Source organism: Dufourea novaeangliae, unplaced genomic scaffold (genome assembly GCF_001272555.1).
Source record: "Dufourea novaeangliae isolate 0120121106 unplaced genomic scaffold, ASM127255v1 scaffold177, whole genome shotgun sequence".
NCBI classification, from domain to species: domain Eukaryota; kingdom Metazoa; phylum Arthropoda; class Insecta; order Hymenoptera; family Halictidae; genus Dufourea; species Dufourea novaeangliae.
Genome location: NW_015374070.1, coordinates 710,138 through 725,358, shown reverse-complemented (window position 1 = coordinate 725,358; position 15,221 = coordinate 710,138). Strand labels below are relative to the sequence as shown.

The 15,221-nt window shown below is 35.0% G+C and overlaps 1 protein-coding gene across 1 annotated transcript; it reads right to left on the bottom strand.

Annotated features, from left to right (window-relative positions):
- Positions 1–2,283: 2,283 nt before the first annotated feature.
- Positions 2,284–4,404, bottom strand: LOC107190313 (histone-lysine N-methyltransferase, H3 lysine-79 specific-like). The gene is made up of 2 exons (XM_015579103.1): positions 4,380–4,404; positions 2,284–3,781 (listed from the first exon to the last, which is right to left on the bottom strand). Exon 2 carries the CDS (start codon positions 3,748–3,750, stop codon positions 2,284–2,286), a length of 1,467 nt encoding a protein of 488 aa, XP_015434589.1. The 5' UTR covers positions 3,751–3,781; positions 4,380–4,404.
- Positions 4,405–15,221: the final 10,817 nt, after the last annotated feature.

Below are 15,221 nucleotides of genomic sequence, written 5' to 3'. Positions count from 1 at the left end.
AAATTAAATCCAAAGAATGTATCAATTCAATTGATTCAATTGTCTACCCGCTAAGCCACTCAACGAAAATGTGGCCGATTAAAGCGGAAATCCGTTAAAGCGGGACCGGATAAGGGTGAATCTGGTAGATTGTAGAAGATTGACTAGCTAAGCTAGAGTTGGTTTGAATGTAATTCTCGATTTCACTATTCGCGGAGTGTAGAGACCGCTGAAATTACAGGGCTTGCATTGCAAATGTCTAAGACCACGAAGTCTTGTAAAATGCTATGTCTGTTCTTATATGGAATGATAGATCGGTGAATAATCTGTTCTAAACACGTTCAGTCTGTTATAAACACGAGAAGTTTGAACAGTTCAAACCGAGTTTGATCTTTGCAAGGCCTTCAAAGTTTCCAAATAATTTGGTAAAGTGTTTTAAACTTCAAATTCAAGACGTTGATGTTTGATGAAATGTTTCAAACTTCAAGCTGCTCGAGTTCTAAGCATCAGCCAAGCGACTTGACGTGGTGACCGGTGGGGCATCAGAGGCTTCACAATCAGTTATTTATCGATATTCTCCTTGTCTCGCAGTTTCAAAAGCTGCTGGCAGCTGATTTCAACTTTCAAGTTCAAAATATTTTATCAAACTGTTTGAAAACTTTACAGTTGTTCGAACTTGAAGTTTGAAACGTTTCTGCAAACTGTTTGAATGCGACTTTCAATTTGGACATCTCAGTTTGGAACTGGTTGTCCGCGGATCCACCAGTACTTATTTTCGTTTGTGTTTATATGTATATCATATATGAATATGTAACACGCAGTAGATTAGAAGTTTTGAGTCACAAAAATGAAGGTAATATTTTGTTTTTAATCTAATGAACGCAGCATTTGGATAGGTATAACTTCCAAATCAGAATATATATACAGTCAATTAACGTCGTAATCTACATTAGGATACAAGTAACTTCTCTCTAACGTAGTTTCATTCTTTTCTATCGATACAACGAAAAAGCTACTCCTGTTTTGAAAGTAACTAGATTATAAAGCTCGGATTTGTTTTTATTCTAACTCTTTAACAATTATTAATGCAATAGTTCGAGGGGAATTTGTCGAACAAACTATTAGTATAACATTTAATTGTAATTTATACGGTTTTTTCGCTAACGTTTGCGGCTAATTATAATATACATATGTATACCGTTGAATATCACGGTATATTTTTCAACATAAATAACATATTAACAAGTCTCTTTGCAGTACATTTAAATGAAATCTCAATCCGTTTAAGTTATCAGTATTAATAACATAAATTACTATGACTTTTAAAATATAAGTTGAAATACTAAAAGTTCTTTAAATACCAAATTGTAATATTTAAAAATGATGAAATGTTCAAGTGGTAACAAATAGTTACCATAATTTTATTAGTAGTATCTTATTTATATAAAAATTATTTTTCATGTTATAACAAAGTTTGACTTAATCCAACTAAGAAGGAAAATAGGATAATTAACAAATTTTATAATTAGGTGATAGTTTTTTGTATTATTTAATACAAAGGAACTGTAGAAAAAATTACATTGTAATGTATTTACATGCATTTCAGGAGATAGTAAAATTTTCATTGGAATCATTCACTTGTGGCACACATACATAGTATATGTATAAATTGCTTGAATCACTTTATAAATTACTTTTGTAAAACAGTGAACAAAAAGGCACTATTAAGAATTATTTTTTTATCTCCAGAACACGTAATTTTAATTTTTACAATATTAACATCTCAACAATCTTCTTTCATTCATAGTAAATAATATAATAACATGACAATAACTTTACCGTTTGTACATTTTTTTTAATGTTAAAAGCTTCATGTACTTCTGAATTACCACATGAAATTCAATAACGCTGAATATTTCAAGGGCTTATATCATTTACTAATCATCAAATTCTCTACAGTATTAATAAATATACTAAATAACAGGTTTTTACATTTTCTCTAATGTATGAAACGTAACCATATTTGATATTAAGGTATACAAATATTACAAATGGATATTTATTATATGAGAACTATTGCTTGTATAAATCTTATGTCCATTAACAGTGCGTTTATTGAATCTCAGTTTTTTTGTCATATTTCATCACTGTATTGTAAGCACAAATATTGTATCAAAAGCATATATAAAACACATAGTTTTCTATATAGTAATTATTGAATAGTTCTGCCTGGTATGTGAATAGTTAGACTTTATGTACAACTTAATACTTTATGTACAACTCTAAAAATGTATTAGACAATCTTTATGTATTATTTTCCGACTGAGACTTGACAATTTGTTCTCCAACTTGAACTGGTTGAGCTAATGAGTTTTGAAACCACATCATCCAGTTGCTCAAATAATGACCTCCCAACTGATTATCAGGATTCTCCTTTATCTGCACATTGTTTAATTCTTCAAAATTGCGAACGGTTTGAAGTTCAGTGAAATTATTATTCACTGAATGGCCTCCATGCATTCTTACCTCTCTTTTTCTAAGAGCATCTTTTACTAACCTTTGTCTGCGTTCCTCTTCTGTTTCGATAGCAGACCTTGTAAATCTCATTTCTCTAACTCTTAAAGCATCTTTCTTTAATCTTTCTTTTCTTTCCTCTTGTGTTTCCTTAGCATACTGATTTAGTCGAGCTTCTCGTCGTTTTGCTGATTCTCTGTTCAATCTCTCTCTCCTCTGTTCAGGAGTTTCAGTAGCATATAGTGAAAGCCTTTTCATTCTCCTTCTTTCGGCTTCACGATCCAACCTTTTTCTTTTTTCTTCTGGTGTTTCATTATACATCCTATATTCTCTCTTTCTTGCTGCCTCAGCATCTAATCTTTTCCTTCTTTGTTCTGGTGTTTCATAATACATCCTCATTTCTCGCCTTTTCGCTGCTTCCTTTGCCAACCTCTGTACACGTTGTTCTTCACTTTCCTGTTCATATAACTTTTTTCTTTTTTCTCTCATGCACTCTGCTTTCCTCCGAAGTTTGTCTTTGTAATCTTGTAACAATCGGATTTTCAATTGCCTTCTACATCTTTCAGGTTTAGTTTCCTTGCCTTTCAAATTATTATCAGTTTCTGATGTTTGGTCCCCTTGTTTTGTTAATGATGTTATTGTAGGTTCAATTGCTGTAGGAATTTCGATCTGATCTTTGGTAGTCTTGGAAATATTAGATTGATCACTTTCATTATCCACACTGCATAGCCATCCCGTTGTATAAACTGTTTCATGATCTATTTCATCTTCTTTTTTTATATTCAAGTTTAGTCCTAACAGCTCACTTGCTATAGTCACTGTTGAAATACTATAATTAGCTGTCTGTATTTGTTCATTTTGATCAATAAAAACTTCTGAAATTTCATTCGTTGGCTTTTGTATTTCTATATTCACATTTTCGTAGTCCAAATTTTGCAAGTACGTTGATTCATTCAAAATTCCATTGATATTACAATTATCATTTTGTTCTGTAGGATTTAATGTAGAATTTATATTATTTAAGCTGCTTGTATTTTGTGAATAATCTTTATTATTTATATTTGATTCCTTGTGGTTGCTGGTAGCACTGTATGTTTTTCTTTCTTTGATTTCAATAGCACAAAAATGTTGGGCTGCATTAATTATTTCAACATCATTAAAATCTGTCTCACGTTCGCTACTCTCTTGTTTAATGTATACAGGAATAAAGTCTATGGAACAATCTCTTATTTCTACACTGGTTTCACTTAATTCCATGTCCTTGTGATCCAACCAACAGCAGTAGATACTGAAATTATTATAAAATCATATACATTGGGATTAAAAGTTTACTTTTAATAGTGGAAACTTTAGTTTTGGTATTCATATAGTTGGTAATGAAGAAACAGTGACATTATAAATTAGGCAAGATGATAAATAGAAGCATATCTAAATTATCTAATTCATTAGGATTACATGAACCTAGTACTTCGTATAAGTTTCTAAAAATTTTTCAAAGTGTCTGACTACAATGAGTAACTTCAATAAGTGCATTCTTCGCTTGTTTATTTTGTGTTTCATTTACAGAGCATAGAAGTTTTCTGGTTAGGAAAGATTGGTTCCTGACCAATCAGAATAGTTGGCACTGTGTATAATCCCAAATAAAGTCTGCATATGTCCCTTATGAGGAATAATATCATAGTATTACATTGATTTCTTAATGAATTTTTGAACAATGGATTTTTGTATTATTACCTTCACTATTCAAAGCTCTATCATTGTGCAAAAGTTAATTACAAAATTAAGGTAACACAAAGGTACCTCTCTTTGTTAACGTTGTTTTTCATCTATTCTTTTTCAACCACTTGTCTCATTAATTAAAAGAAGCTTTTCATTTATTATATTACCTTACATATAGCTTCACTATTTCATATCATCAACTATACAATACTGTTTTATTTATTACAGGATCTTAGTCAATTGAAAAGTTGGAGGAATTAAAAAAAAGGTAAGTATAAGCGAGATATTTTTGTATCTGAAACAAAGTAGATTTTATTCTTATTTTAAGTTAAGTGTAAATACCATGAAGTCAATGACTTAATCGGCTATTATCATTATCTAAAATGTAAATTTCACCTGTGTATCGTCTGCTTATGACAGCTGATCCAGATGATACTGCAACTGTTTAGAACATATTTATATTTGCTGCAAATCGCAGAATATCAGCCGTTTTCCTTTCCTTTCGTGTCACATGTTAGTATAGTTTGACAAACGAGTCGAGTCAATATCCATAAAATCCGATGGTTGTTTTCACTCGAAATTAATTCACAATGCGAACTATTTGCCGCTCGTCGATCCACATCGGTCGACATTAGGTTTGTTCGCATCGACTGTACTCACTGCACTTGCGCAAAAAGTGAAAACAACCATTGGCTGATTCCCGTGGCTCTGAAAAACTGGTCGATGTTTCCATAGAGACATATTGGAACATGTATAATAGACTGCGCGGTTTTATGGTAGGGATGAAGTCGGCACTAGAAAGAGACGCAAGTAACTGGAGTAACTTTCCCCTATTTCTAATGGAGCTATTGGTGGGGGATTCTCCTACGGCTGTGTGGAGGAATTACATACGTGCAGCATTCCTTCTCCTCATCGCCCTCTAGACGTGTTCTCCCCACCCTCTGCCATGTGCGAGCAAGAGAGGAGTTACTCCAGCTCTACTTCTGTCCTTCGGTCTCGCTTCATTCCTACCATAAGACCGCGCAGTCTATTATACATATATGTGTCTATGATTTTTTCCGTACGATTGCTGAAAATGAATAGACCAATTACATAAAACTGATTTAAAACAAAGAATTGATGGCAGTACGTACGCGCAAACGCATGATATTAGCGCGTAATCTTTGAAAACACGTTTATGCGTTAATGTCTACTTTTATCTTCAAATATGTTTTTCTTTAAGAACGAATTACGATAGGTATAGAGATAAAACAATATGGCATGCGTATAGTTTCATTAAAAAAGATATATTTAAGTTATTAATTTGGAATTTTATACATATTTTCTTAAGTAATTATTTTATTATATTTTATTAAATTGCTACGTTATAAAGAAATGCATAATAATGTTAAAAATAATAATATAACAGGCATAATTATAAAGGCAAAATCAAGTAAAAAATCAAAGAATTTATTAATCATTAGGCATGATTTCAATAAAAAAAATTCGCTGGCATAAAACCTTTAGGAACTATATTAATGTTGTCTTTGTATTATTATTGCAATGTAATAAATTTCTTAATACAAGAAATACATTGCTCTATTACTATACTTGTTCTATTATAGTTAGTATATTGCTATATTTTTCAAAGAAATCAGTCAAATTATGATGGACTTAATAAAATGTTATTTGGAAGTATTAATCACGTAAAAAAAGTACTGTTGTAACCTTTTCATTTTAGACGGTAAGAACATTAATATTTATGAAAGCCTTTTATAAGTAATAATGAGTATGTATAAAAAATATACAATTACATAAAAAATATAATGTACTTACGTACAAGTCAAATATTAATTTTCAAATGTCACACAGCTTTCTGTGAAACATGCAAAAATATTTTAAATATGTTTTTATAGTCTTTGAACCTTCTGTTATAAAGTCTCAATAAAGTTTTTTTCATTTATAGAATTCAAAGTGATTTATCTTTACTTTCTTGTAAGCTACCGTTTTTATGGCGGACAATCACTTACATACATTGTGGTAGTAGCGTTGAAGAAGCGTGGTAGAAATGTTGAATTAGTAAGAAATGTACTGTAAGTTATTACTATGAGTAAAGGAAAGAAAGTGACACTAGATAAGCTTCAAAACATGATTTCCATATTTTTATGAACTTTCCAACAGAAAGCAGGTAGTTTAAAAATTAAAATACAATTTGTCGTAAGTATGTGGCCGCCACTGTAGACACGCACCATATTGCTATATTTACCTAATCGAATTACCGGTAAAAAAACGGCGAATTACCGGTAAACAATTCAGGGTATTTTTCGAGATTTACCGGTAAACCGGTTTACAATCCCTACCCCCTATAAAGTGATCCCTTGCGCTAACGGTTGCTTCAAATTTCAACTCGTAAACACTCGATCAGTCGGAAAGTTTTGGCCGTAGTGTAACTATCTGGTTAGCCTGGAAGAAGCGCGAGAATATTTACCAGATTGTCGCTCCTGAATTCCACGTTCCGTGTACCTTGGGCAACGGTGGCGTAGGTATACTGTTTCGAATGCGTTTCTTTGCGCGTCCGCCAATAAATGTTGTTGCTTTTGGTGGTAAAGGGAGGTCACGGGAACAGCATCCGAATGCCGGGGTCTATTCGCATGAGAATTTTACCCGGCCGTCGTGGACGTATAGCGTCGCGGTGGGACAGCGCAAGGGGCCCCCGATGGCGGTTTTTGCCGGAGCACTACGTGCTCTGATAATTAAGACATTTCCATTTAGAGTTGACGTCCGGCGACGTGGAGCTCTCTCCGCGGCAGGACGCGCGTACGTTTTCGGCGGTCCGCGGTTACCAGAAAAACCTAATCCACATGCATTGTGTTGATAATTAATGGTGTATGATCGAGGGGCCCCCGTTCCTGGAACGACGGAAGATCGACCGTGTAAGAAACGATACGTGTATATGTATCTACCGCGAGAAAGATTTATTAGTTTCGCGTAATAGCGAGAGAACCGGCGGGCCAATACCACGCTCGATATCGTGCAGCATTTAAGGAAATAATTGGGAGACCGTGTTTTGTGAATATCTCTGGGCCAGGAAGGTCGGCTTCTTGAGGCTCAATTAATCTCTCCTGGCTTGACGTGTCTGACATTTTTTGTTCTTTTATTTCTTCCTTGTGCCCGTTTCTGCTCCATTTGTGCGAAAGTTTGTGGGTAAGCTGTTGTGTGAATGTAGAGTCCCTAGTGCGTAGGAAGAGTACACTGTGAAAGGGGAGAGGATTGGGTATCAAGGGTAGAAGGTATAAGGGTTTCGAATGATCGAGATTTGATTTTAATGTTTCTTGACGAAAATGAGCTTTTTTCTTGATATGTTCAGTGCGTGACATTGGTTCAGACAGAATATATCTCTGACATTTGTAAAAATTCTCGGTCACATAAGAATAATATGTAACTTTCTTGTAAAAACGGTGTTAAGGTACAAACAAATTTGTTTTGATTTTTTCTGGTTATTTTATAGGCAAAAGTACGTTTTTTGCAGTGAGACTAACCTTAATTTCCTAGAATAATTATTAACTTCACAATTCGCAGTTAAAATTATGTATTATTACTGAAAGTAGACAATTGAATTAATTGGCTGTACAAGTTTCACTACTCAAAAATACTAGTGACTACAGGTATACATATACCTACGTACACTGATCAACCTTAAATAAAATACGTAACACCATTCAGTTGGAAATAACGTCGAAACGTAAGAGAAAATAGCTGAAAACAAAACAAACAATCCTACTAGGACGTGCATAACTTGAAACGCATTTATCGTGAAATGTTATTTTCGCACGTTGCCCTCTTTTTACCAGAGCATGTCACAAATATCATTCTACATATAACATATATCATCTATTCTGGTTTCATTCGGTGTAGAAAAAGTAATATGCCTAACAAAACAAAGTATAATTTAACAGAGAAAAAGTCAAAAGAATAATGAAAGTGTATGTATAAATCATGAAGCACATACTTTAATTATAATAATAAAAAACAACGAGAAAGTTACTCCAACAATAATGGGTTTAAATACAACTTCTTGTTGCGGCCTGTTTGATGTGTTATTAACATAGATGTATCGAATATACGTACTTTTGAGAGACTTTTTATTTTCCGATATTATTATACTTAAACCTTTATACAGTGGTTGCCAAAAGTTTCTCGCCGAACTGTAATTTCAACATATTTTTTGAAAAATATATAATACAAATCAATACTCTTGATATACCCATATTGAGGATACATTGCTTCTTCATATTTGGTGGTACTGAAAATTTTCGTGCACAAAAATAATCGGTTCTCTTGTTTCTAACACATACGGGCCTGACAAAAGTTATGACATAGATGTGGTGAAATTACAGTTTGACTGGAAACTTTTCACAGCCAAAGGTATACCTATACCTTTACCCTTATCATATTTAGATATGTGCACAGAGAACGAATGAGATCTTCCAAGGAGATCAGTCGTATAAAAATGGTTCTTACATATACTGCAATGTAATTATATAATTAATACGTATTTTGGTGAAACTGTAGAAAAATTACCTACCCTCCGATTTGAATGAATTTTGGATATGTTGTGAAACTCTACATTTGAACAACTTTTTCCCTTACATATAACGGGGGGAGTTGCTTAATTTCCGAGATATTCGCGATAAATTGCCGGTATTAGCGCATTGAATTAGCTTTCTTTAGCTTAACCTTAGCTTTCGTTTATTTCACTGATACAGAGTAACGATTCATACTTATTTAGTACAGGTATTAACGATGTTTAGTTTCATAGAATTGCAAATCGATTAGTATAATGCTTCAGAGTTGATTAGACGCAGTTCAAGAAAAAAATAACTGTCTTTAACCAATTCTGACTTACCTTTTTTCTTGAACTGTCTCTAACTAACTCTAAAGCATTATACTAATCGATTTGCAATTCTATGAAACTAAACGTTCGTTCACGTTAATAACTCTGCTAAGAATGAATCGTTACTCTGCTGCAGTCAAATGTAACTCCCCCCGTTATATGTATAGGAAAAATGTTGTTCAAAATGTCGAATTTTACAACATATCCAAAAATGATCGAAATCGGAGGGTAACCAGCTTTTCAGCAGTTTGACCCGTATATTAACCCTTTGCCTTACAACATTGAGTCAGACACGTGATAACGATTTCAAACTAAATTTCGTAAACATGTATATTATTCGTGTTGAATAGGGTAAATGAATTTGTAAGGATAGAAATTTGGATTCACAATCGAAATGGAAATACGTTAAAAGAATCATCATGCCATCAGCTATTTCTCGCGAGTAATTGTGTTAAGTGATGTGTTACAATCCGTGAACCGTAATTTACGAGGGGATCCCCGTCGGTTAGCCGAGCGTGGATACAGCGCCAAATTCGAATGCAGAACGAGTCACGGCGGAATGTTGGCAGGTTCTTTTCATCCCGGCTTGACAAAATCATTAGGGGACTAAATCCAATAAAGGGGCCTGGGCCCTTCCTGTCCAGGGATCCCGTCGTAAGAAAACATTCTTGGTGAGGCGATCAGTTGCGTCGTAATCGACATCAATGATATCCCTACGAGAAATGGCGTGTAGATGTTTTAAAGCTTCATCTATCCACGTACCGTACATGGAATTCGTGGTAACAACTTTCCAGACATTTATGATAATCTAATGGTCGAAATAAAAATAAAAAAAAAAAAAACAGTTTGAACTGTTTTAATCGGAGATTTAAGGGTTGTTGTTGGACAATTATTTGTCTGGCCTCATACAATTATTACTGTTGAAGCTTTCGGGTGTAAACTATGTCATTTTGGAAAAAGTACCTTACGTGATAGTCACAGTTAGTTTCAGTGACTCGTTTGATCATTTGTCGTCAATGCAAAGTGCAGTAAAAGAAATAAACGAATAAAATACAATTTATCAATATTTTATATACGAACCTAGTCTACTTTGGTTGATTGAATTTGGGACCAGTAGAAGTGGATCAGACTGAGGAAACACTATTCGAATTAGTAAGGATTTCGCTCCATATTGTTAACTATTACGACCAGTAACATACTGTGACATAACCGGTAGAGCCATGATCTAACACTGTCCTAACCTATAGGTCTCTTTGATTAGTCATGTACTTTCACGGATGTGCATAAGTATAGTTGCATTAGACCAGCTACGAATGTGTAATCAACATTAACACTATAGTGAGATATAGTAATTTGAACAGTGTCATAAACAGAGGCTTGGGTCCTAAGATAAACAAAAGGGTATTAAGACAGTAAGCAAGTAATACTTAACTAACTTGAACTTTGCTCATGAACGTGCAAAGCATCCGTTTACTAGATTAGTTTCCCTCCTATTCCTACAAAAGGAACTTTCATGTATTGGCCTGCTAAGTTTACTGTTTTACTATATCTTTACCATCGACTACACCACCCGATATGAATTTTTCCCACCCTTCAAATTAGACTTCATGTATTAAATAAAGTTTTGTTTGCAACTTTAACAGAATATTTGTATTAAGCAAGAATATTATTTTTATTTGAACCGTATTTTCTTTGAATTTTGAACGTTCAACATGTATCAAGATTTAACGTTCTTTCGATACACGTAAATCAAGCTCAACGTGGTTAATGATTGACACAGTTCGCGCCGATCGTCCTCTCGAGATGCTCTTTTTGCGTGGCATCTCGCTATTAAATTAGCAAGATTAAAGTCTTAAATAATTCCCTGGCGCGATTCATTCAACGCCACGCGTTCCAAGGAACCGGTTCTAATGATGCTTACAAAACACGTCGCGAGCGAAGTAAAAGGAACACACCTAATCACAATCGACAGCTCGTTTTGTCTTCCTTTTTGCAGTTCGGTCATCTTGATTTAACGTTTTCGTGTATTATATTTTAGCATGTACGGTGTAAACTAACAAATTGGTGATATTTGAATAGCTGAAAACTGTACAGCTTAATTGGTATTGATAGTCATGTCATTACACACTAGTTAATACGCCATCAAATTCAAAATCCGAAATATCATAGATTAAAAAATTCTGGCTAGACTCCATGAAACTTTCACGGTCCTCGGTTTTTTAACCTTCTCGATCCTCGTGGAATAAATATCAATTTCAAGCTTGAGACTGAAAGATATGTCACCCTTATGTGGACGATATGGTAGTCAAAATGTTAAGTCTTTTTCATATTCAGCGGTATAATTGAGGGGCTCATATAAAAAAAAATTATTGTCATGTGTTTTGGGTTTTGTGACAACAACAGATTCCCCTAGTCAGAAGAAGAATTATATCTTCTGCGATATAATTGCAGATAATACCCACACCAATTGTGTAATATGATGAATATTTAAAGCAACAAATTGAAATCGATTGAACAAAAATGAAAGATGTCAGTATTTTTTACTTTCCTAGAAAAGAAACAAAAATTGAGGAAGGTCGTTTTTGTTATGAGTCCTTCAATTAACTCTCGCATGACTGTCGTGACAGTTTATAATTGGGTCACACGTGGCCCATACTAGACACTATATACACTATATAAATATATTACATTAATTTACAAGAATTTGCAAAAGATAATACAAAAATTTGTATTTAAAAAAAAATTGATTTTTGGTTACATACCAAGCACATCCTCATTCCTCAAAACATCGAGGCATAGGTACTGAACAAAGTGACCCAGCCATCGTTATGCGAGTGTTGATCTTTCAAAAAGTTGCGAACGTATAAAGTCTATACATTGTCGGGTTAAAAACGGAATGTCCAATCTGAACAGACTAACTAAAATCCCTATTACACATTCAACAGCGAACTGACTCTATATTCAAATATCCATAAAAAGTAGCTTACATCTCGATCTTCCAGATAGGATCAATGAAGACAATGATCAGAAAACTTTAGGTTCGAGGCTTCGGTAATTTTCGCGAGATTTAAACGATCATCCCAAAACGACACTCTTTAACGAATCGTAACGTGGATCGGTTTAGAAACAGGAATCACATGAGTATATCGGCTCGACGAACGGAATTGGCCTGGAGGCTCCGCTTGATGTATGATCGGCGCAGAAATGGCTGTCGTCGCGAGGCCGCGTCCCGATAAATCTTTTGACTTTTTATCCGCGGACGGACTTGTCGTTCGTGTATAAATGTATCGTTTTCATCAATATTTATGCGAGGATGGGGAGGGGGGCAGGGAGGGCGGACCAATTGGACCGAAGTTCTGCTGGCCTGGTACAGCGGAACCTCGCCGTTGGGACCCGGGCAGGCACACACCGGCGATACTACCGACGACTTTCCCCCGGCTCCGATCCGCATTGCCTCTCCCTCCGATAATAAAGATATCCATTATACCCGCCGGCTTCTTCTTCCACGGTCGAACATTTCGTTTCGTCCGGGGACCCTCTGTGCTTCTCTTGTTTTCCGTTCGTTGCCGGGGTACTACCGCCGTTTCAACGCACGCCGCTCGACGTATGATGAATATATGCATCGTACGCCAATGGCGAACGTACGCCCCCGTTTTCTCTGCTGTTAATTGCAGACGTGCATCGTCGAGGCTTTGCAAAGCTCCGATGAATTTTTGGTGACATTTCGATGCGATGCTTGATTCACGGTGTGCCTGTGGGTCAGATATAATCTGTGGAATATATATTTTCTTTTGTTTTTTTTTTTCGCAATGTTTAAGCTCTTCAAACCCTTATGGGTTTATTTAGCTTTACATGTATAGAGTTACAAATACATCGTATTTTACATCTAAATGCACGGATTACAATCCTTGAGGAAAGAATGAATACAAATACAAGCTTCGATGTTGGGTTTCGCGATGAACAAATTATACAATTTGCATTGCCAGATTACATGGTTTAAGGTTTCACTACTCAGTTTACATTTATATTTGCTTCCATTAACAATGCCTACCCGTGCTAAGGACACGGCTAGGTTGTAGTGATCCGCTCGCTTTCTATTGACCGTAACAATTAAATTTCTGCCAAGTTTTTTATGAGTAAACTACGGCACAGAACTTTCATTGAAAAATTTCTACATGTATGTAACGTGGTTGTATACTCGAAAAAAATAGCATACATGTATGTTACGTGATTGTATACTCGAATAGCACCGAGAAGGAACGAAGTTACCCGATTTATAACTAACCACCCCCTTACCACGAATCTTACTGCCCCGCTCAGTTCATGCTATGAATAATACCACGACGAACGCGGCGACGTACTAACGAGTTCGTTAGCCGTAAAAAGTGACTTCAGTTCGAACGGTTAAAAACCGACGAATAGAAGAGCAGCCCCGAAGACGGATGCCGGTTTATTTATCCGGGCGACGGAAATAACAACGATATCTAATAGAAATCGCAACAATACTGATCACCGGTCTCGTTCCACGCCCGTACATCTTTGTTACGTGCAACTCTGTAACGATACTAATCACAGTCCGTGCCAGTGTGGAATAATTTGTACGAGTCAGTAAGTACCATTGACTGTCATGGCATTGCCTCGTACTCGAGCCCACGTAATCAAAGCCAAATCGAAATTCCGACTGTAGCTACCTTTCTTCCGACTGTCTTCGGATTAAGATTAATGTACGTTGTTGATTATTTCCGAGTTGGACGCAATCGAAATGGAATTAGGAGACACGAGGATGTTTCATTTGTTAGGTCAGTTTCGAACTTCGGGATCCAGTTCATTAACAATCATGGGTTTTTTCATTGTTAACCCTTTAATACTAAAGCTACCAAAGCGGCTAAAGTGATGGAGTTCGTAAATTCTTATCAAATCATTAAAATGTTACGACAAATTTTTTTTTGAGATCCTTCGAAACTTATATTGTAATATATAAGTGACGAAGTTCGTTAATTTATCGATTTGCATATTTACTATAAGTTGTCTGTTTTACTAGTGTGATAGATGTAGGAACACGTTCATCTTCGGTAGTTCTAATGTTAAGTGGTTACGTGTGTTGTAGACATGTGTCGCGATCAAAATCAATACACAGCGCGAATGACTTGTCTCTTCTGAAAATAATTTTTTTTAAAAATAAGGCTTATTTGAATTCCATTAATTCTTTCGAACAGTGTTCTATCATTTTACCTATATTTCATGTAATGTGCATCATTTTTTTTGAGTAAATGGTTGTCACGTACACTCCCGCTTATAAGTATTAGGACACTTATCTATCGCATATGTAGTAAATATTACAAGGCATTACGAAATTGCTGAAAGTCAGAAATAAATGTTGGTTAAGGGATATTGAAACTCAGTGAACAACGCGTATGCTACTGTGATGCGATACACGTGGCCTGAAGTATATAATTTTTACGGAACATCACATGTTCCCTAATACAGACCAGGTGTCCTGATAATTACAGGTGAACGGTAGTGTACATATACGGCAGCGGTGAAAAATTCGTACCACTGTGGACTGTAATTTCAGTGATGAACCATAACGTTTAAGGGGTTAAGAAACTTATTAGATCGGCGGAACATTAATGTTATTCATCGTAATTTTGTATGACGAGTGAATTTATTACATAAATTTTTTAACTGAACTTGAACTGTGACTTCAGACGTATCGCATCTTGTTCCAGGTCGACTGTCAATTCCACTAGATCCGAAAAGCTGAAACAATTCTATCTGATCAAAAATTAGTCATTTAGGATTCACCTACTCGGACAAATTTTTATAGCAGGAAAACCAAAAAGGTCACCAAATTTTCTCTTGTTAAAATAAGACTGATATTGTTTCAACGCTGTTTCATTAAGGGGGATTACCATTATAACGGCCGGGAAAATAAGCCTATTTAAGAATTTTTTTCAGGAATAATCGAACGTTTTCACTTAAAACGTTTATTACCTAGTTTTAGTACAATGTCTTAAGAGATTTAACAAAAACAAAATAAATAGAAAAATATGCAGAAAATTTAATATACGATTAATCTTCTAGACCCCCCCAAACAACTGAAACAACATAGGTAGCTGACAGGATGTGTAACTGT

Bases quoted from the DNA above. Each gene is read 5' to 3' on its own strand.
- LOC107190313 (XM_015579103.1), bottom strand. From the start codon at position 3,750: ATGGAATTAAGTGAAACCAGTGTAGAAATAAGAGATTGTTCCATAGAC.